The following is a 23,118-nucleotide window of genomic DNA, read 5'->3' on the forward strand; positions in this document are numbered from 1 at the left end:
GACCCTCAGCTAGAATATTGTTGCGCTCATAAAATTAATATTGGTTTTGCGCATAGATGGCTGAAAATTTTGATTTAATTGAAAGACAAGGCAGAAGCAGATTTTTTTTTCAAACCGGGAATTGAAATCGAGAAGTTCTTCTGCTCTGACTTCCCTTGTAACGATATTTTCGAGGAGAGGTGAACGCCAATGCTTTGGTTTATTAATAAGTTACTAGCCTCTACTGCTACAAGCGTCACCCTCATTTTACTACGCGTTCTTTAAAGGAAACACACTACAACACTCAACATCGTTTTAACGATAAAACAAATAACCTGTCGTCTTTTTATTCTCATCATACAGGATCACTTTACCTCCCCGGACGAGTACGACGAACTTTCACTTCTAAACGAGCTATAACAGCTCACGAACAAAACATGGTCATCTCACACGAAGGAGATCTAATACCCAGTCTTTACTGGCGCTCAGGTCAGCTTCTATATAGAAGCACATAGTTTACATAAGGCACTGACCAGTATAAAGTGGACGAGCATACCGCCGGCTAATGAAATGGAGTTTTAATTTAATTTTTTTTAAGATGGAAATCAGAATAAAGGATTGAAATATCGGGTCGGACAGTTCCTATTTATCAAGGAATTGTCCTCCTGACATAAGCAAATTGACCGCCTACTTCATAAATCGAAACGTTCATAGCCTTAATCTCTCCCTGGTTTTTGTTTTTGTTGTTTTTCTGTTTAGCTGTTGTTTAGTTTTGTTGTGTGTTTCTCATACTTTTGTTTGTTTGTTTGCTTTGTTTTGTTTTGCGTCTGTTTTTTCCTTTTCACTTTTTGATTTGTGTTTATTTGTTTTTTATTTTTGTTTGTGTGTGTGTGTGTGTGTGTTTCTTTTGCTCATTTTCTTGTGAATTGTTACCATGAACGTTTTGCTTGAATCAGTGTAGTCGTATGGAGTACAACTAGGTTTATTGCCCGAGTTTTTTCATACAGAAGAGTCAAAGTCAAGGATATGTAGTGTTTTGATCCAACAAAAATTTCCGCTTGCATGTGATTGGTTTAAACGTGTTACTTAACGGAATTTCCTTTACCTAATTCTGGGGAATATTCCACAAGTGGTGTTCCTCGATTTTTAGACCTTGTGTCTATGCGATGGAAGTATTTCTTTAAAAGCTGATTCAAGTTGGTAAGCGTTTTGCTGTAGATGAAAAAATCGTGTGCTTATGAGTATTTATGAATAGGCTAGTATTCGTTCTCTACGATAAGCTCTTGGTAAACCTTTTGTCCTTTTGAGCATTAAAAGAATATCGGAAGGGTAGTAAACGCAGCAGGCATCGTTTGGTTGTGAAGTATGCTCGCTATTTCTTCTTGAGCTTCGATCTTGAGAAATGTGCACTCCTTGGAAAAAGGATGTCTGCGGACAAATTCCCAAGCATATTTTGGCGGCAGGCCGAGACTGTTGTTTAGTTACGTTATTGTATATCCCTCAACTGAGTTAATCACAACAGGGCATCATCTTCGTCATCACAGTGATTTAAACTTCAGGGTTACTTCCCACCCTCAGAGGCCGAAAAAATTGTTTTTTCTTTTTTTGGACTAGATTGAAGACATTTTACATAACGTTTACAAAAAGAAAAATTTAAAAATCTCAAAAAGCGTCCAACTTATTTAGGAAAACGTCTTTTCAAATAAAAGTTAATAAATCAGGAAGGTGTCATAATCTCGTAAATGGCGAACCTATAGGAGAATATTCGCGGCAATTTCATGTTATTTGCATATTTTGTTTACAGTCCGCATTTGACAAAATTCACACGTGGAAGTTCTCTGTTAGAAGAAAGTCTTTTCTCATGGACAAAAGACATAAATCAAAATAAGAGAGGAGTCCTTGGGCAAAGGAAATAAAAAAAAACAGGCCCAAAGAAGAGAGAAATGGCACTATTTTGTCGGGAAAAAAAAGTTCTGGCTTCCTCTCCACGCTGACATCCAAATTGCGAACAAAGAAGGCGCCATCAGATCTACATACGGTTAAAAAAGAAGTTTCCTCTCAATAAGCAAGTACCGGCCTTGATACAAAAACATAAGCAATCGCCTCGAATCGTATGATAAACTGGAAAATCAGGAATCCGGAATTCCGCCGGAATTCTGCCGGAATATTTCAACGTCTGTTTTTTTATTCAAAACGACTCCGATGATTTTCCGAAGAGTGTACGAGCTCTGAATATACTCCGATGATTAACCCGAAGGTTATTCGAAGGTTTCCGAAGTTACCCGGACAGCCCTGAATTTTTGAAGGCTTGTTTTTTCAATTCTTCTTGTTTCTTTTTTCAAGATTTTCCGAAGAGAGTACGAGCTCCGAATATATACTCCGATGATTGACCGAAAACTATCCGAGTGTCCCGAAGTTACCCGGAGATCCTCGAGGAACAATCCAATCCCCAGCTTGATTTGTTTTTTATCGATTTTTTTTATTTCATTTTTTGTTTATTTTAAGTATTAACTTATCTATTTTTTAACGTCTGTGAAACTAAATAATAAACAGCAAATCATTCGTCAAATTATAGATTAACATGGTCAGCGTCCCCTTAATCGAGATCTCGATTATTCATTAAAAGGGTACAAAGAAAATATAGCAATGCCTTAGTCATTCTGCCATTTAGATAATTTCAATTCCGGGAAAGCACTGCCTGACGAAAGGATAAGCTCTTCCGTTAGAGACAGGCCTCTCTCAGTTCTCCTCAACAGACCTTGCAAGTGGCCTGTATGGAAACAGGGATGACGTGTGCACAGACATGCTATGTTTAGCTTAAACATAGCATGTCTGTGCACAAGCCCAATGGGCTAAAAATTACGGTTAATACGATAGTATTTTCTTTGTGCTCTTCCTAACTTCCAACATTTAATGCCATCTAAGTACAAATTTGGATACCAGTCCACCTCTACACGTCTAATGACTGCCATGCTATCAACAGGTTGAGAGTCTTTTTGAAAGCTTCCTTCACATCCGTTACATTTTGAGATGTTTCCTTTTAGCTTCATTTAAAAGAAAGGATTAGAAGATTCAGGAATGATGGGTTTCGGCGGTAAAGGAAAAACTTGGGGCACGGATGGTTGGATGGTTCAATTAAATGAAGTTGTTCTTCATGGAATAGCACAGGCAAACTCAGAGAAAAGAAAACTCAAGTGCTGCCATTGAGACTCCAACCTACGAGCATCCAGTAAGTACTTTAGGCCCTCTGCCACTGAGCTATAGGAGACCCCATGCAATTTTTAATTTTTAGCCGTTAAATAAGTTCATGGTGACAAACTGACTGTATACTTCAAGAAGAGGAACATCGATATGCGATGCTTATGCGCAGTAATGATATAAATAAAGGTTGTAGATATTGAGCTTGGTGATGTTAGTGAATGAAGATGTCCTTCGGAGAATAACAGGCATAGTCGGAGAGAAAAAGGGATCCAAGTGTTCCCAATAGGACTCTAACCTGCCACTGAGCTATTGCAGACTCGTGACAAGTTTGGTCATTTACCTAAGTCCATGGTGACAAAGTTCCTACATACTGCGAGAATAAAAATGTCGATATGTGATGCTTATGCGCGATGATGTTGTAAATGAAGATACATGGTTAATATTAAGTCTGGTGATTTAAGTCAAGGAAGATGTTATTCAGTAAATAATAAAGGCACACAGAGGAAAAAAAAACTCCAAGTGCCCTCAGTAGAACTCTAATATGTGTCCTTCCGATTAGTACTTCAGACGCTCCACTGCTGACCAATAAGAGACTCTCGTCAAGCTAAGTTTTTTGTACTCTACTTGGTGCAGTTGCATAATAGAATTGGACAGTGTGAGCGCCACGCCTGTATGATTGGACAGTGCGCGTCATGAGTGCGCGCCGTTGCCGTGAATTTCGCCGAGTTAACTGTTCATGAAAATGTATAAGCTAGTCTATTTCTCAAATTCTGTCAGGTTTGGTTAATTGGTAACAGGATTTCTTGTCGTCCAATTCTGTCTATTTAATCACTTTCACCAGAGTGTGGCGAGGGTCGCGCAACAGAGCGAGGCTCCAAATTAAGTGCGCCCAATATCCCACCCATCCCACCCCAGGGAAGGACATCCATCACACAGTTATCTCGTGTGTGGGAAATTAACGTCTCCTACCCCAACCCTGCAGGAGACGGGACCTCCATTTATTCGTCCCTATCCGAGAAGACTAGAATATCTAACCATTTCTTGATGTTATAGAAAGGCAGCAAATTCTTCTCAATTATTTTAAGACCCTGAGTGTTGGTCCGGCCGGGGCTCGGATGTAATCATACTCGTAATCTGTCTAATCTGTCTGTAATCATACTCGTAATGAACAGCTGATTCTGACTCTTGCTTCGCGGTCGTCTGACTTTTTTAATCATTGGTATGACTACAGACTGAAGTAAACTCCTCTTTATCCTATTTCCATTAGTTATTGCTGTTTATGAAATAAATGAGATACTACGAGCGTACTGATGAGTCAAAGACTTATCTTTTTTAGGTGCCGGTAAGCCGACAGAAAATTCAAGTTTATTTTACAAGAGATAGAATGCACTTTCTACCTGTTGACCAGCGTAATAACTCGCTTAGGAGCTGGGGAAACACTCGAAAAGTTTTTGTCCTAGTTTCATCAAGAATTGCATGCAATCTAATGAATGGACAATCGGATCAATCTAACGCGTGGAAGGAGTTTTATTCCCAAATGTATAAACTAAACTCATGGGTAAAATCTTTGTTTCTCTTTTTTCTTTCTTTAACGCGCCTCAGTGCTCAACATATTTGTAAGAAAAGCATTTTTTATGTCATTAAAAGCTACAGACAAATTAAAGTTCTTGGAAAATCTCATTTCCCAATGTAAAATACTCAGTCGGACTTGTAAATTTAGGAGCAAGTATGGCTTATCACTTCTGCCGCCCAGAAAGCATAAATGTTCTGACGGCTGATGTTAAGATTCTCGCATATCGTCTTTACGTCCTTAGTTGTGCATCGCAGGCAGCTCCGTTAACCTTGGCTTGCGGAGATTACACTAACTTGTTGCGCTTTTGGGTTTATACAGTTCTGCGACGAACTTTTAAAGCCTTTTAACTTGTCAGCGATTTGATTTTAATTCTTGCAGGCTCTTTGGTACTGAGATACCAGGAGGTCTTGTTTGATAACGTAACAAAAGGGTCCTAGTTAAATTGATCCGCTTGAAAGATGATTGGCCCTTTTTACCTAAATGGTGAATCGGGTTTTTACAACCCAGCTATTCTTTGACCAACTGTTCCTGTGTAAGGCGCTGATTCATCATCCGATACATTTGGTGAGTAATTTTCTCATACAAGGAGCCTTTTACATTCCCTTCTTCAGATGAAGAGTTTTCCTGTGGTTATCCATAACTGGTTCATTTTCACAATGTTCCCTTATCAATAGTTGTTGACCTAGTGTAATCCCACAGCTTCGTTGAAGCAAATTAGGGGAAACACAAAGTTTCGAACGTCGGTCTCCTATCAGATAACGAGAACTTGGAATTTCGCAAATGATAATCGCAAACGATCTTTTTTCTTCGATAACAGATTTTATTACACATATAAAAATGAAAAGTTTGTATGGCTTGCAAATACATTGGGAATGGTTACCCTTAACTTATTATATACGTAGCTTATGATGCTGACTACAATGCGCAAAAACTGTCACTACTTTTATCATAGACATTTAACAGCAGAACCGACTGACGTTCTTACTTAAGATCTTTTATATATTATAAAAGGAATAAAGGAGTGTTTACTTTTCAACCTCCAACCCCTCCCTTGTTGCAACGGATACTACGAGCATTTGTTACGAAAGCATACAAGTCAAGTCGTCCAACGTTGACACTGTTTCTTTTAAAGTGTCATGTCGACGTTGAAATTCGACAGGTTAAAAAGTCACTCATGACTAAAAAAAACTGTATAGGTCCAAAAGTCGTTTTTAGTTGTGCTTCATATTTGATGCTAAAGGCGGGGGAAGGGAGGGGGTATTTATACTAATTACTGCTCCGGTTTAGGCACGAATGTCCTAAAAGTAATCAATATGTAGGAGCTTTTTTGATCCCTGCAGATCAACGAATAAACGTCCGTCAAAGTATTAAAACGTACTTGGCGAGCAATCAATACCAGCCACTTTGGCAGCAGTACCCATGGAGAAAACGTTTAGTCCTCTAATTCATGACTAACTAATATATCAGAACGTCTTATAGTTTCATCTTTGGTCATGATTACAATCTGAATGAGTTCTCCATTGTCACGTTCTCGAGTCTCGTACAGAATGGTAGGATGAAAACCCTCTTCCGTAATAAAATCATCATAGAGTAGATGTAAGGAATCAAAACGGAAAACAACTTGGACTTTACAACTCTGTGTCATAACAACAAAGTACCGACCCAGTCCTTTTGAGTAACATAATCCTGTTACTTTGTACCCTTCACTGAGCCAATACCCTATAACACTGTAAGTCTGAGACCATTTTTTAAAACTGAACCATAACTGAAGTTTACCTTCATATTCCTGTGTGTTCTTCGTCATTACAAAATAAAATGTTGAGTTTCGGGCAACACATGCAGTAATATGAAAACCAAGTTTCCATAAATGCTCCATTTCTAATGGGCACGTTGTTATTTTTTGACATGTTCCATAATATTCGATGAAGAAGACACCAAACCCTAAGTCCTCGTCGCACGTCAGAGAATAGATTTGCTTGGATGGATTTTCTTCGACAAAAGTTGATAAGGAAGTAAAATCATAATATATGGACCAGGTAGCTGCAACCCATGATATGCGCAGGCGCCGAGTATGGCGGCCACGAGGATATTGGCTCCTCTTCTATTAGCTATTTTAATCAATTTTAAGCTTCAATTTTATTACAATATATACTTGGATGAAGACTTTGACTCTCTCAAGCCTATTTGGAGAGGAAAAAGTTCGGTTGGTTGCGACGTCTTTGGAATTTCCTTCTCAGCTCGTAAGTGCTACTCAACAAGAGTGCACCGCCATGATAGACTTCGAAGGCCTATCATGAAATGGGTTAAACATGGTTATATACTGCTTGCGGCGACGGATTGCTCCCTGTTAACGATAGACATTACAGTTTTTATGGATGTGGAGACGAACCCTGGTCCTATTTCTTCAGAGAAGAGCTATGATCTACGAAAGCAAACCTGGTCGGACGAAAGTAAGATTCCATGTTATGGAAGAAACTATTTACTCGGTTTGAGAAAGAAATCTGGTAAACCTTCGAGCCCTGTCTTAGAGACGCTTAAGAAACTACAGCTGCTCAGGTTTCGTGGTAAACGGGGAGGTTTGAGAAAAAATGTTCAGCATGTGAAGGAGAGATCTATTCAGAATATTTCTGTCGTTATTGGACGAAGGGCGGAAAGCGGGTTTGCTATTCCCCGGCTGCGGGTTGAAAAACGACGAAACCCTAGCAATCTCGTCAGTGTACCAAAACAAGTGGTGTCCTGCGAACACACCTCTGTTAGTTCTGGTCAGCTTGCTGTCCCTAAACTTTTGTTTATTAACATCTGTAGTTTGGGGAAAACAACTAGTCGGGTGCGAGCGGTTGTGGCTCTGGAGGCCGACTTAAGAAATAATGACATCGATGCTTGTGTTGTGTCGGAAACTCATTTAAAAATTGAGGTACCCGATACGGTGGTCAATATCTCGGGTTATAATATCTTCAGAAGGGATAGGAATTGGTCTGGATGCGATCTAAGGAATGGGGGAGGTGTTGCTATCTATACAAGGAGTAATCTTTCAGTTATTGATGTTTATCGTTCTAATTTATACGAGTTTATTTGCCTGACTGTGTTGCTGCCAAGTGGGAATTACATTCTTTTATCTGGTCTTTATCACCCCCCGAAGACATCATACCAGCAATGCGATTTAATGGATTATCTTCTTAATGTCTTTGACACAATGCTGGATAATCACCCAAACGCTACTATTGTTTGCGGTGGCGATCTTAATCACCTTGATCTCACGAGACTTAAACGCATTACTGGTTGGACTGCTTTAGTGGATTTTCCAACACGAGGGAATTCATTTTTGGATAATTGTCTTACAGATAGGCCAGAGCTCTTCGGAAAAGCTTTATCTATAAAGATGCTGATTAAGACGGATCACATTGGATTTATAGTTCCAGCGGGCAAGAAACTCAAGCCTATTCGTAAGAAAGTGCAATTTAGGGATTGTCGTGAGCATAGGAAGCAAGCTCTTTACCTTGCCCTCGCATCAGAATGCTGGGATGATGTTTTGGAGGCGGATAGTATCGAAACAGCTGTGAACATCTTAGAATTGAAGATCCTGGCAAATATTAACTGGTGCATGCCTTTACGAACGGTTTCCCTTTCGTCCCGTGATCCAAGTTGGATGACACCGCTAGTTAAATACATGCTACGTAGCAAGTCTCGCATCTCTGTTTTACGTACTAATAAGCATAGAGAGCTTAGTAGAAATGTGTTGAAGGTTATTGGCGAAAACAGAAGGATGCTTCTGGAGGGCAAAATGGGGAGCAGAGAATGGTGGAAAAACGTAGACTTGATATCTCAACGCCGGCGGTCCACAAACGTTTCGCTGGATAGAGAGACCGCTCAAGATTTGAACGAGTATTTCGGTGACCTGTGTACGGATGGCGATTACGTTGAGCCCGCGTTACTTGAAATTGGTCCTGAGGTGAAAGTCCCGGAAATTAGTGAACGATATGTATGGAACTCACTGAGTACTCTAAAGAAGACTGCAACTGGTCCTGACCAAATTCCGTATTGGGTGTGGAAAGACCATGCGGAGATCCTCACTCCAATCATTACTAAGCTATGGAATTTGTCTCTCGCTACGCACCAATGGCCTAGATCGTGGAAAAGGGCAAGTATAAACCCACTGCCAAAAGTTGATGTTCCAGTGGCAAGAGGGGACTTCCGGGGGATCAACGTAACCCCTGTAATAGCAAGAGCCCTGGAAAAGGCAGTCTATAAGATTCACGCCCAAAGGCCGGTAGAAGAACAGCTGTTGAATAGTCAATTCGCGTATAGAGAAGGAGGGAGCTGCACAGATGCTCTGCTACTTATACAGAATAAGATCTGCAAGTTTCTTGATGATCCCAAGTGCAAGGCAGTGCGGATGTTCGCGATGGATTTCAGTAAGGCCTTTGACTCTGTGAGCCATCAACTCCTTGCTGAGAAACTTAAGAGTCTACCACTTAACCCGTATATCATAAACTGGTGGTTAGGTTTTTTGCGAGATAGAAAACAAAGAGTTATTTTCGGGAATCATGTCTGTAATTGGAAAACAGTTAACAAGGGCACAACCCAGGGTAGTGTTTCAGGACCTTATTTGTTCAATATATTTCTTAACGATCTGGAAATTAAATTAGGGAACGAGACACTTGGTTTCAAATACGCTGATGACTGTACGATTATTGCTCCGGTATATTATTATAAAGATCACTCTGTAGACTTAATAAATCAGTTTTTACAGTGGGCAAGCCAAAATAGAATGAATTCAAATTCTACTAAATGTAAAGAGCTTATTATGTATAAAAAAGGTCACACTGCCGAGGCTTACAAAAGTATTTTTGGCATACCTCAGACTAGTACAATAACCATTCTTGGTCTCACGTTTCAGCCGAACTGCAAATTCAGTACTCACCTAAAAGAAAAGTTAGGTAAAGCTAATAAAGGGTTATACGTTATCAGATGCCTCCGCAAGGAAGGATGTAGCCAAGCAGAAGTAGATGTTTTATTTAATTCCATTGTCCTACCTAATATCACTTATGCTCTATCTGTGCATGGGGCCTCTGAGTCAGAGCTAACTATAGCCCAGCAGTTTTTAGATCGTTGTTTTAAACGTAAATACATATCTAAGAAATTAGTGATAGGTGACTTACTTAAAACGCAAGATCACAAAATTTGTCGCAAGGTTTCAACTATCCTGAGCCATCCTCTTAGAGCCTACTTCCCTGAGACCAAGATCACGAGGTATAATTTGAGAAATAAATCCCCTGTCATGCCCGCTATTCGCACAAACCGTTTTAAGAATACATTTTTTAATAGAATTGTTTTTAAGTATAATGTAGCTTTGTGAAAGTGTACTTCCTGTATTAGATGTAACATAAGATATGTAATTTTATCTTTTGAACAATAAAGACACACAGACACACAGACACACAGACCCATGGAGTGTTTAATTCCGAGGATGTAAAAATTCCGCAAAAGTAACCATCAAGGATACTCTGGGACGCTAAAATTTTTTCAGAATTTGAAACGAAACAGCTTACTAAATCATTGTAATATGCCAGGTCATATCCGTCAGTGATTGGAAAGTGAGTGCGTGACCCTCCGCTGTATAAAGGTTCGGTTCTTGGCCGCTCTATCTTTCCTGTCACGAACAAGGTTAGATCCCCCCCTTCACCTGCAAAAAATTAGTAAGAAAAAAGTAAATTTATGCAGCTCGTGTGCCCCTTCCTTTTTTTGTTCTTATCACAATTTGACGTCAAATGTGCTCGCCGAAGGTAACACAAAATGTGCATATTTTTAGATTTGCACATTTTTATGGGAGAAATTTTCACAAGTTTCAAAATTCGACCTTCGTGCGGTTTTTACCTTATTTTGAAACATTTTTCTAAAAACAAATATCTTATTTTTATAGGGTAAAAACTGCACGTGAGTCGAATTTTTTTTAACTATTTTTTTTCTTGAATACATTCATCCAAGGAAGTGATATGTCGAAGTAAGAAAATCAGTTTCTTGGGATTGTCCATCAATTCTCAAGATTCTCAAAAATACGGTCTTTTAAAATGAAACGTCAAGTAGCCGTTTCCCGTTTCCCGTAAATGTCATGCTTTACTTCTCCAATATTACTGAACAGTCACACAGCAACATGAAATCTATTTGGTAGATATTTCACCATAAACAAAAGATATATAAGTTGAGTAATCTGGATTACATATTAAATAATGATAATCAAACGCACCTTTCGTATCAAAGGCAGTACAGTACTCCGGACATGCTGCAAGGCATTGGAAACCTGGAATATTATTCTTAACGCAGAAATTTGCCCAATGACCGCTGTAGCAAGCATCGCTGTAGATCATGGGGTAGTAGGTTCCTCGAGGGACCATGTGTAAAATCTCCTCAATACTGATTGTCCCATCTGCAAAGCACCAGTTTCCAGTGTCAGTTTCTCCATGTCCAGTAAAATACAACGTTGGCTGGAGTTCTTCATACTTACATCTTTCAAAAAGTTTTTGAATATGGCGAAGAGCTGCTGACTTTGTTAAGTACAGATCTCTGACAGTGTTGAATAACTGACATCCGATCGCATCCTCCACGTTGGCTAAATCATGTGATATACCAGCGAGAAAGTCACCACTTTTGGTTCTTCTTCTGGAAAAATGGATGGCTTTTGGAGGATTGGAAGCGCCTGAGATCAATAACCACAACGACTCAAGATCAGTTGGGCTCCACTTAGAACACTTGCCAATTCGACCAACATCAGATCCCTGCGCAATGGCTGAACCAGCTCTATAGTCATTCATCGTAGCGATTTGTCCTTTAATACATTTCTTGTCTGCTTAAAAAGAACAAAAAAAAAAAAAACCTTACTCTCGACGACCTCGAGATACCTGTTTTGCGCATTTACAGCACACACATAAACGATTTTCGAAAGATGAACGTAGGTACCCATTCCTTCGTGTAATCAAGAACAGGGTGGCTGTCCTGGAATCAAAATATAGATCTATCAAATGTGTCTCAGTAGGGTTGGTGAAGTTTTTCCCCATTCCTCTGAGGAAAGCACATCAATTAGTTTTAATCAAAGATTGACAACAAGCTGTATTCGATATTGCTCAGTCTAGCTTTCCTCGGATGTGAACATGTTGTTTAGAGCAAAGGCTGATAGTTTCTAAAGAAACTGTTTGGGGCTGCGTCGGTGGGGGTAACGTCGCTCCGACAAAGGGCTAACGCTCGAAACGTCAGCTTTTATAATCGTAACGTAAACGGTGGCCAATTTACCATTTCAACTTTGTTGATATATTCAAATTATTTTGTTTAGAGTAAGGTCGTTAACAAGCACATCTAGCCCTGTGAGTCATGATATTCTGTTATTACGTAATCAGGCGAATAAGCGCACGCATTTCGAGAACATAGCATTCTTTTTCAATCAATGGACGAGGTAAACAGAGACAATGGTCTTTTGCTCTTGAACAAGCACCGTGACCTAAAATTTTATTTCATAATTTCGGTGTACGAATCATCCCCTTTAAATTGAAGAAATAAAAAAGTCATCAGACAGACAAAACATATCGATAAAAGCGTGCATGAAGCCCGTTTCTTAAGGATGCAAATTATGACCTTGCAAGGAACGACTAGAGGAACGGATTGAGTCGATATCGTTTAAAATTGCGTTTTTTATGCGTAAACATTCTGCCTATCAAGTTCTTTTTTAAAATTTTACTTTAAAAACCCTCAGTTACCGCAATATGTATCATGAACCCCAGCAATGAAATGACACGCGTGATTAGTCCAGTACAGGCATAAATGGGGTAGGATTGGCCTGTCACATATCCTTAGCAAGTAAGGACATCTTTTTTCTTGTATTTTTCGAAACAGGCATCGGTAAGTTGGTAAGGGAAGTTAAAGAAAATTGTTTGATAACTTTTCGTGAGGAAGAAATTTGGAATTCAAAGAGAACGGCTCACTACGATCAAAATCATGTTTATAGAAATTGTACCAAACGATGTCTTCCAGAAAGATCTCTCTCCAAAGTCTGCGCGCTGAAATGCTTTGTGCCGCAAGGACCACTCCAAGATTCCAATCTAGTTCTGTTTGGATCATCGCTGATTTACCAGCCGTCTATCATCTTGCCGCCCCTAAATGCATACTTCTTCTTCGATCATGGAGGTGTTAAATTGGTCAAAAACATCAACTAAGACGAATATCGATGGGATGTGTGCGCCCAGCTGTTTAATTTAATAAAAATATGAGCTTTTCCTTGTAACTTGGCTTCCACTGCTTTGTCGCTTCAGTGAAGTCAATTCACATGGAGTTGAAGTCATAGAAGGTAGTGTGATTCATAGAAATAAACTGAATTTTCTTATTTTCGATATTTCATAGAAAAAAGACGAAAATATATTTTATTATAACATAACCAAAGTAAAGCGCGCGCTCTGATTGGTCAATTTAGCGTCCCCCATTTGCCCGTGGGTGTACGCTGCAGACGTGAGCAAATGCAAAGACTATTTTTCCGCGCGCGCTTGTTTTTTCTGGTCATGTAAGATTTGTTAAATAAAAGGGAACTCTTTAGCTACAATGTATCAATGTTATGTTATAAAACAAATGGTAAACACCTCAGCGTATACTATTGAGTCATGGATGCAATTGGGAGGTTTGCTAAGCACTCAAGAAGCTAGAGTCGCTCTCGGATATCGTGCTTAGCAACCTCCCGCGTGCATCCATAACTCAATAGTGTACGCTGTGGTGTTTACCATTTAAAAATTATTCCACGAGTGCGCGTTGGATATGAGATGATAGATAGCCAACGAGGCGCGTAGCGCCGAGTTGGCTATAATCATCTCATATCCAACAAGCGCGAGTGGAATAACTGTTTTATTAAAAACGCCCCCAAGATATTAGACAAATTCTACCAAATCTTAAATTTTTTAGCTCCCTTTTAATTCTAAGCTGACGCTTACGCTTGCCATATTTGTAGATTATGGTATATTGGCTCATAGACCATAATGGCTAAGCCAATAAAAAGTCTTGAATTGCATTATCCAATAATCCAGTTTTTAATAATTGTTATTATAATAATTGTTATTATTAAAAACTGGATCATTGGATAATGCAATTCAAGACTTTTTATTGGCTTAGCCATTATGGTATATGAGCCAATATACCATAATCTACAAATATGGTAAGCGTCCGTGTCAGTTTAAAATCAAAAGGGAGCTAAAAAATCCGGTTTCTTCTCACAAAATAATAATTTCTTGAGGGCGTTTTTAATAAAACAATTATTCCACTCGCGCTTGTTGGATATGAGATGATTATAGCCAACTCGGCGCTACGCGCCTCGTTGGCTATCTATCATCTCATATCCAACGCGCGCTCATGGAATAATTGTTAATTATAACATAGCGCGCGCGCTGGTCCTATCTAATTCCTATTGCGTCAACATGAACAAAATCTTTATGTACGCACGGCCGTGCTCAATAAAATGACGTGTGCAGTTTCAAAATAGCTGCAAAATTTCTTTCGTGTGAGTTCCTTCAGTTAAAGTTTCGGAAAGCGATAATAGTAAATCAAAGGCCAACGAAACTTTTCTTTGGCTTTCGACCTTCCCGCAAGTAATCAAGCCAACAAGCACTATACGAAAGCGAAACATAACAGGCCCGTTTCCCGAATTTATCAGAACGAGCTGGAGCAAATTTTAGCTGAAAGACATTCAGCAAGAACTAAGAAGACTACAAATTGGATTGTGGCGACTTTTAAAGGTAAACGTCTCTGTTGATGACGTTTTTTTTGGTTACATTTGTAATTACTACCGAAAACCATTTAATTACAAAATCAACAAAACAATCGGGGACGCCAACATTTTCGGGCAACTTTCATTTCAAAAACATTACAAAAACGTCATTCAGCGCCCAAATTGTTTTCGCATGTTATAAAAGAATTGTTTCGTGCTATTAGCCGTGCGTCTATCGAGTTATGGATGCACTTGGGAAGTTTGGAGAGCACTCAAGAAGCTAGGGTTGCTCTCGGCTGCGCCTCGAGCAACTCTTGCGCTTCTCTCTCGTGCTCTCCAAACTCCCCGCGTGCATCCATAACTCGATAGACGCACGCTAAGCATGAAAAAATTCTTAAATTGCTAGCTAGTTATTCCCTGAATTTTTTCTGATCGGTTGCCACAATGTACGTCAATTACGGGAGCAGTCAAGAAGTAAGTTTTCTGTTGGTTACCAGGTTTTGTTAACGATAATTTTCTGTTTTGTTCGCATACTTTTAATGTCGAGTGCCGACGTAGATCTTTTTTAATTTTGTAGGAAAATTCATTCCTGACTCATGAATTCCGCGCGAAAACCGACAACGCACGGATCGCGAAGCGATAAGTACGATATCGGTTTTGGCTCTCTAAAAGGCGACAATGGTTTTGAAAAACATTTAAAAATGACATTAAAGAAATCTTTTTTGCACTTGTGGTGTTACAATTTGACGATAGTTGTTATGTATATATATGTACGAAACATAGCCTTGTTTTAAATCGATCGTTAGCAATTAAGAATGAGAGATTTTAGTACATTAGGGCCTGTTTGCACTACGCAAAATTTTGTTTGTTTTGCAACACATCTTTCCACGCGAAAATATTTTCAGTGCGAACGATTTTTTTGACCCACCAAAATTTTCGCAAGTGCTACATTACTTCAAAGATGCTGTCAACTAGCTTTGGAGGCCTACCATTTTTTGTCAATATATTGAGATACCCTTCAACTGGTCATCTTATTGCGTAATTGAACGTAGCGTTAGTAAGTTGTCGAATGACTCTCTCCCCATTCTCAAGGAGGCATTAGGGAAGTTACGATTTCAAACCAGGATTCTACAGGTCGACCGCGACGTCGACGTTTGTTGAGCAGCTGAGTTAAAGTACTCACTAGTACTCACCTGGAACCAAGAGAGGTTCGTTACGCGCATGTCTGTATCCGGTGCCCAACATCATAGTCCGAAGCCGTATAAATATGGGATTCAGTCTTTAGAACCTGGCCCCGGAGAGCCCGAGTCACTTCAGTTCATACTCTAAAACTAAAGTTAAGTACAAAAGTACTTTTAAAATACATCAAGAATGTGGAAGAAAACAAAGGACAAGTACCCTAGACCGGAACTGCACACGCGGCGTTCTAGAAGTTTTTAAAGCATAAACTTACATCATTGAGGAGCGCTGTGAAGTGAAGCGTTAAGTATTTATATTAACGGTGCAAACAAGAACAACAACGACAAAACCAGAAAAACTGTTCAGTTTACTTATGGCTGTCATAAATTCGTCGAAATCAAAAAGACGAAATCAATGGTTTTTGATATATTTGAAATGTGAGAAATTAATGCATGTGCCTCTGCTTTGAAAGTAACCTCTGTCTCATTTGTTTTGAATAAGACACTAGCATGTAAAAAATTGATCCTAGCAGAGGATTCTAGCACAGATTGATTACAATGCTTACTAGAATAAGTAAATTCGCTGCGATATCTGCTCTTTTTCGGTTAAGTCGACTATTTTATTTGGGAAAGTTTTACAAGATAACTTGGTTTTATCAACCGAGTTGATAATGTAAATTGGCCAACGTAAAGAGTTTCTAGAACGGTTGACGTTTGGGGCATTAGCTCTTTGTCAGAGCGAATGCCGCAGAGCTGACGTTCGAAACGTCAGCTCTTGAATCTCTTTACGGTGATCACTTTACATTATCAACTCAGTGGATAAAACCAAATTATCTCGTCTCACGACAAGCGGATTGACATATTGAGCAATTTTGAGTATGTCACAAAGGTGAACTTTCAGTTTCCAGTTCATTTGATATATAACGTTTCTGGAAACAAATTAAACACATGCGACGATAAAAACTTGCGACAAAACGTTGCTTGATAACATTTTAAAATTTAAAAACGATAAAAAGCTATAGAAAGCTAAAATCGACGACGTTTCGACGTTAAGATAACGTCATTATCAAGTCAAGAATGTATAAAAGTAAGTTCTATAAATACTAAAAACGAGCAATAAGAGAAAATAATTTGCGGGTTAAGCAAAAAGTTTAGCGCGTATGGAGTCCGTTTGCACGTTCAGATTAGGTTTGAATTTTTTAATGTAAAGCATTTCAATCACTAAACAATCAAATTTGCTTTGACACTTTCTCAGAATCTTAAGATGACTATCATTCAAACGATCCCTCCTACCATGGGCTTCATGAAAATGCTTGGCAATTGCCGCATTTTCGTGTTCAGCGACACGTTGAAAAAGGTGTCGGGCCGTATAGCCGACATAATCTGCATCGCACAGATCACATACAAAATGATAAACAACGCATCGCTGTTTGAAGTTTTGTTCCATTCTTGATGAAACTCAAGTCTATAGAGAACCAACTAATATTGGCTTGCTTTTACATTTCCACAGTCATACTGACAAACGCTATAAAGACTTTTTATTAAAGACAATGTTACATCGCGCTTCTGCGCTATCCTCCCCAATAGAGGATTTTAATGAAGAATGCGCCAAATTGCGCTCCATTTTTAGCCGTTTTGATTACCCTTGTAGTCTTACAGATTCTGTTATTTCCGATTTTGTTTCTCGTAAACCTTCTGTAGGCACAGCGGAGAGAAATGCTGACGAGAGCAACATAGTCAGAATTAATCTACCATTCAAAGATCAGGTTTCAGCTAATTCTGTTCGGAGACAGCTGTGTGATCTCAGTAATAAGATTGGCCTCGTTTTGCAGCCAGTTTTTGTAAGCAAGAAATTAGAACAAGACCTGGAACCTAGAGAACCCAAGCCGTCGATTGTTAATCAGCGATGCGTTGTTCATCATTTTGTATGTGATCTGTGCGATGCAGATTATATCGGCTATACGGCCCGACAGCTTCTTCAACGTGTCGCTGAACACAAAAATTCGGCAATTGGTGTTACGGGTTTCGCCGCCTTTTTTGTCAGTGGGCCCCGGGACCCACTCGGTCACTTTTATTTCCCAGGCCCGTTCGGTACACAGCTCGTGTGTTGCGTTTTTAGTTTCGGTAGGTTTCACCTTAATTTATCACCTCAGTTTCTCAGTTCATCATTCATCGCAGCACCATCCATGTAAGTTTTCATCGTTCCATTATTTTATTGTTTTTTCCTTGTCGTATTTTCTGTTTTCTGTTTTCGTTTCATCGTTTTCTGTATTTTATTTACATGTAGTTTCACCATTCGACACTGAAGGAAAATAAAACCATCGATTTGTATACTCTCCGTGTCTCGGGTTGAACACTACGCTAAGAACGCGACAATTGGCAAGCATTTTCATGAAGCGCATGGTAGGAGGGATCGTTTGAATGATAGTCATTTTAAGACTCTGAGAAAGTGTCAAAGCAAATTTGATTGTTTGGTGTTTGAAATGCTTTATATTAAGAAATTCAAACCTAATCTGAACGTGCAAACGGACTCCATACGTGCTAAACTTTTTGTTTAACCCGCAAATTATTTTCTCTTGTTGTTCGTTTTTAGTATTTATAGCACTTATTTTTATACATTCTTGACTTGATAATGACGTTATGTTAACGTCGAAACGTCGTCGATTTTAGCTTTCTATAGCTTTTCATCGTTTTTAAATTTTAAAATGTTATCAAGCAACGTTTCGTCGCAAGTTTTTATCGTCAAATGCTATTCCAAGTCACTTCTTCTACGTGAATTAAACACAACTAAAATTAATGGCTCAGGCTTAGCTACAACCAGCGTTCTCGCGAGGAAACATCTAGCGTTTCATGACTTGGCTGATATATTACAACAAGGCTCTTAACTCAGTGTAAACTACCTCAGAAAATTTCTGAGTTGTTCGCGGTTTCAGTAGCACTGCTAGTTAGATGACAGTACTCAGAATTGAGTAAAAGCTTATCGCCTGGGTTACAATGGAATTATTTTCTTTCCACGATACGATCGTAACCAGCTTTGTCTATGGCGTCAGATAAGGGACAAAATCGATCATCACATTTCGTGTCGTGGGAACTTCTTGATCCCGTGCAAAATTGCTCTTCGCGTCGTCGAGTTCCACTCTTCGTGTCGTCGTGTTTTCGTTTCGTCGTAATTTCGTATGGTCGTAAGACTTAAAGCTTCTTAGGTCGTCGTGTTTTTGTTTAGTCGTGTTCTTGATTTCGTCGACGACGGTATCTCTAGTTTTGCGGTAACCCAACATTTTCCGCCAATTTTATTCACAGGGGCCCACACAAGCGGCGTGTCTGGTCGTTTGTTCGAAATATAAAGAAATGTATGGGAGAATATTGAAGAGTCGTAATATCGTAAACTTATATCAAGGAATGTCTATTTTAACCCATTGACACTTACGTGTAACACGTGCCTGCGAAAAGTCAAAATTTTGGAGAAACCAAGAAGGCAAACACTATGCGCAGTAAATTTTTAAAAATCATCTTTTCCAAAAAACAAGCTCCAGTGAAAGAAGACTACTTAAAGAACTTATTTCTGGCGAAAAAAGCAATAGGTGCATATTACGTTTTAACTGAAAAATCAAGATAAAAGATAAAAATGGCTAAATATTTTCGCATGTGTGAAAACATCCTCGGAGACCCAGGAGCTGTCGGTCGATTTCAAGTTAGGGCATGAAGAGTCCCTGGGGACATTGTCTTACAAGACTAGTTCCAAACGGTCGCAGTCGTTCTGCCATCTGATTGGAGCCAGAAAATCTTTGTGTTTTTCTGCCCAATCAGAGTGAAGTGTGCTTTAGAGTCCTTTCGTGTGTTTTAACACGGACATATATTAGTAGCTCAGTTGCTCACTATGTTTGTTTGGACCGTGCGACGGAGATTTGCTTGAGGTGAAAAGTTTCAGTCTCAGCACACAATGTAAGAGAAATCGATCAGATTGTCCGCGAAAATCTTACCGGAAATTATAGTGAATACTTTCGCCGGTATCACAAGAGAACGTGTTTTAAAGTTTGCGAGGTTTGTATGCAACACGATGGTTGCACTCATTAATATGTCGCTTTAAACGTTAAACGAGATTTAAGCTGAAATCTTTCTAGATTTTTTGCATAATTTGCTGTGACTGAAACTTTGCTAATCCCGTGAAGTTATTTCGTCGCACGGGCCACGCAGGTATGTCGAGCAACTGGCGCTTTCGCCTACGTAGCTTTCTGCTTTCTGTGCGCGCCAAAATCTAATCTTATTAGTAAAGTCGTTCACAATACGGCCAAGGTTGAGGAGAACGTTAAGTTCGTGGACGACCTCCAGCAAGTGCTAAGAGAGAGCTTAGCTGTGTTTCCGGTTAGCTAATTAAAATCTGAACAAAAACTTATTAACGAGAACATCGTGGGAAAGAGAGATGTTTTCGGGCAGTTACCGAAGGGGTTTAGAAAGAGTTCAATCTTTCAACTGCTGTCTAGAGTATTGAAATTCTTGAGCTAGAAAGGCCACGGATTCTCTTCTAGTCCCTTGGTCATTGTCATTTCACCTCTTCTGTCGATTGTTGAAGACCAAGTTAAATACCTTTGATCATTGAGAATCGATCCGATGCTGTTTTCAATGGGAAAAACAAAGACCAAGAAATATTGGATGGAAAGGGCGGGTTTGCTTTATTGTAAATGTCAGCTTAGTAGTGCAGGGTCATCTACCCACATCTAATAAGCAAAAGTTTCCACGCTTAGCTTTTCTTTTTTTTCAAGCGAAGATGAGATTTGATTTTGGCACGCACAGAAAGTTGCGCAAGTACCAGTTGCTCGACATATCTGCGTGGCCCGTGCGACGAAATAAATTCACGGGATTGGCAAAGTTTCAGTCACAGCAAATTATGCAAAAAATCTAGAAAGATTTCAGCTTAAATCTCGTTTAACGTTTAAAGCGACACGTCAATGACTGCAACCATCGTGTTGTATACAAACCTCGCAAACTTTAAAACACGTTCTCTAGTGATACCTGCGAAAGTATTCACTATAATTTCCGGTAAGATTTTCGCGGACAATTTGATCGATTTCTCTTACATTGTGTGCTGAGACTGAAACTTTTCACCTCAAACAAATCTCCGTCGCACGGTCCAAACAAACATAGTGAGCAACTGAGCTACTAGTATATGTCCGTGTTAAAACACACGAAAGGACTCTAAAACACACTTCACTCTGATTGGGCAGAAAAACACAAAGATTTTCTGGCACCAATCAGATGGCAGAACGACTGCGATCGTTTGGAACTAGTCTTGTAAGACAATGTCCCCAGGGGCTCTTCATGCCCTAACTTGAAATCGACCGACAGCCCCTGGGTCTCCGAGGATGGTGTGAAAATGGCATGTGGATCATATTTCAATAGGGAATATGCAAATTTGTCCGCAAGCGAAGGGATCTCAAGTTCCATGGAATCTATCAATTGGAAACAAGACTAAAATGGCCAAGAAATATTTCGGTACGTTGCTGTTATAAGCGAAAAACGTACGAATTTCGAAGCAATTTCAGAATACCCGTCCACACCAATTTCTTATGTCTACAAAGCCCACACGGTAAAATTCATCATGCTTAGATCGTTGTTTACTTGCCTTCATGGCCAGAAATAGCGCAGCGTTATGTTGAAAATTCTGAAAAAACTTCGATTTGAGGCAAAATCTTCTATGAAAAAATACTTTTTGAACACATTGTTATTCGAAAATAATATTTACCGGACCATCGAATCGTCAAATTGTCGCTAGGCCCTGCTTGAAGTCCGAAAGTTCGGTTTTCACTTTACGTCCATAATTCGCATCGCCTTTGAGACTCGTGGTGTCGTCGACTCAAGAGCTTATTCTGTCACCTTTAAGACCTTGATATCCATTCTTTTCCAAGCAGAGTATTCTATAGCATTGTTACTTTACATTCTGAGTTCCACAAGTTCTAACTCGATCGCAAATGAACGAAAAATCCGACCTGAAAATTTTGAGGGTCGGCCGCGCGGACGCCATTTTGAAATGTGATCATTAGTGAAGACGCATAGAGTAATGACCCTCTAGTACCCGCTAAAGCCAACAAAATATACGCGCAAACGACGGATTCTGTTTGGCTTATTGATCTCCAAACTGAGGAAGTTTGGGGACAAAACTCCCCTTAGTAGGGCAGGTAGGGGGGGAAAGCGTTCTCGCAAAATCTACCATAGACATAGACATAGACATTCCTTGATATAAGTTTACGATATTACGACTCTTCAATATTCTCCCATACATTTCTTTATATTTCGAACAAACGACCAGACACGCCGCTTGTGTGGGCCCCTGTGAATAAAATTGGCGGAAAATGTTGGGTTACCGCAGACCTAGAGTTACCGTCGTCGACGAAATCAAGAACACGACTAAACAAAAACACGACGACCTAAGAGCTTTGAGTCATACGACTATACGAAATTACGATGAAACGAAAACACGACGACACGAAGAGTGGAACTCGACGACGCGAAGAGCAATTTTGCACGGGATCAAGAAGTTCCCACGACACGAAATGTGATGATCGATTGTGTCCCCTATCTGACGCCATATTTGTCCGCCACCAAGTTGGCGGTATGCTCCAACTACCAGATCCCGACCATAGTTGTAAATATCAGCGACATTACGTATGATGCACGATCCTCGCAGTAGATAGCGCTATTTATGCAATAGCGAAAATCAGACCTGAAAAAAAATCAGGCCTGTACGGGACTCGAACCACTGACCTCTGCGATACTAGTGCAGCGCTCTACCAATTGAGCTAACAAGCCAACTGGGAGCAGGCCGTTAAGTTGATTCGTAATAAACCCATGAAAGTTATAAATGAGATAGAATAAATATATGAAGTTCATATATTTTGAACTGCGGTATTAGATACGTATGATGCATCTACTGCGAGGATCGTGCATCATACGTATCTAATACCGCAGTTCAAAATATATGAACTTCATATATTTCTTCTATCTCATCAGCGACATTCTCGGTTGATGTCGACTGAAATTTGTGGACACGAAATCATGCAGCATACGACTTTTCATATCTAAGAGGCATTTATCTCACGTGAACTTCTTAACTAACATCGGGGAGTTTGCTCACAAGCCATGTTCCGTATCGCCACATAACTCATACCAGCTTTCTATGATAATTTGTTCTAAAGCAAGAAAAAACTCTTACCACAAAAAGTGCACGTCTACCGGTGTTTGCGCGGCGGAGAATTTGAAGTAATTCACGCATTGCCTGGTTCGTGTTAGCCCTCTTTCAGTTTGATATTCTTGGGTCATAAATGATTGCCGTGATATTTACAACAGATCTCTATTGGTTCAGATGTCAATAAAGTCCCAATATGATTGGAAGTTGGTTTCTTCGCCTCGCCACGTAATCTGATATAAAAAGAACTCAGATTTCCGAGATTTGAGTCCGC

General features: G+C 39.6%; 1 protein-coding gene across 2 annotated transcripts; it reads right to left on the minus strand.

Moving 5' to 3' along the window:
- Window positions 1-5,525: 5,525 nt before the first annotated feature.
- On the minus strand, window positions 5,526-23,035 carry LOC111343226 (uncharacterized). Of its 2 annotated transcripts, XM_088763538.1 has the most exons (5): window positions 22,872-23,035; window positions 15,680-15,817; window positions 10,998-11,597; window positions 10,194-10,436; window positions 5,526-6,793 (listed from the first exon to the last, which is right to left on the minus strand). In XM_088763538.1, the coding sequence occupies exons 2-5, from the start codon at window positions 15,732-15,734 to the stop codon at window positions 6,186-6,188; spliced, it is 1,506 nt and encodes a 501-aa protein (XP_088619664.1). In that variant the 5' UTR covers window positions 15,735-15,817; window positions 22,872-23,035; the 3' UTR covers window positions 5,526-6,185. The 2 variants fall into 2 exon arrangements, with proteins under 2 accessions (XP_088619664.1, XP_088619663.1); XM_088763537.1 differs by lacking the exon at window positions 5,526-6,793 and having other exon boundaries at window positions 9,751-10,436; window positions 10,998-11,594.
- Window positions 23,036-23,118: the final 83 nt, after the last annotated feature.

This window comes from Stylophora pistillata, chromosome 6 (assembly GCF_964205215.1).
Source record: "Stylophora pistillata chromosome 6, jaStyPist1.2, whole genome shotgun sequence".
NCBI lineage: Eukaryota > Metazoa > Cnidaria > Anthozoa > Scleractinia > Pocilloporidae > Stylophora > Stylophora pistillata.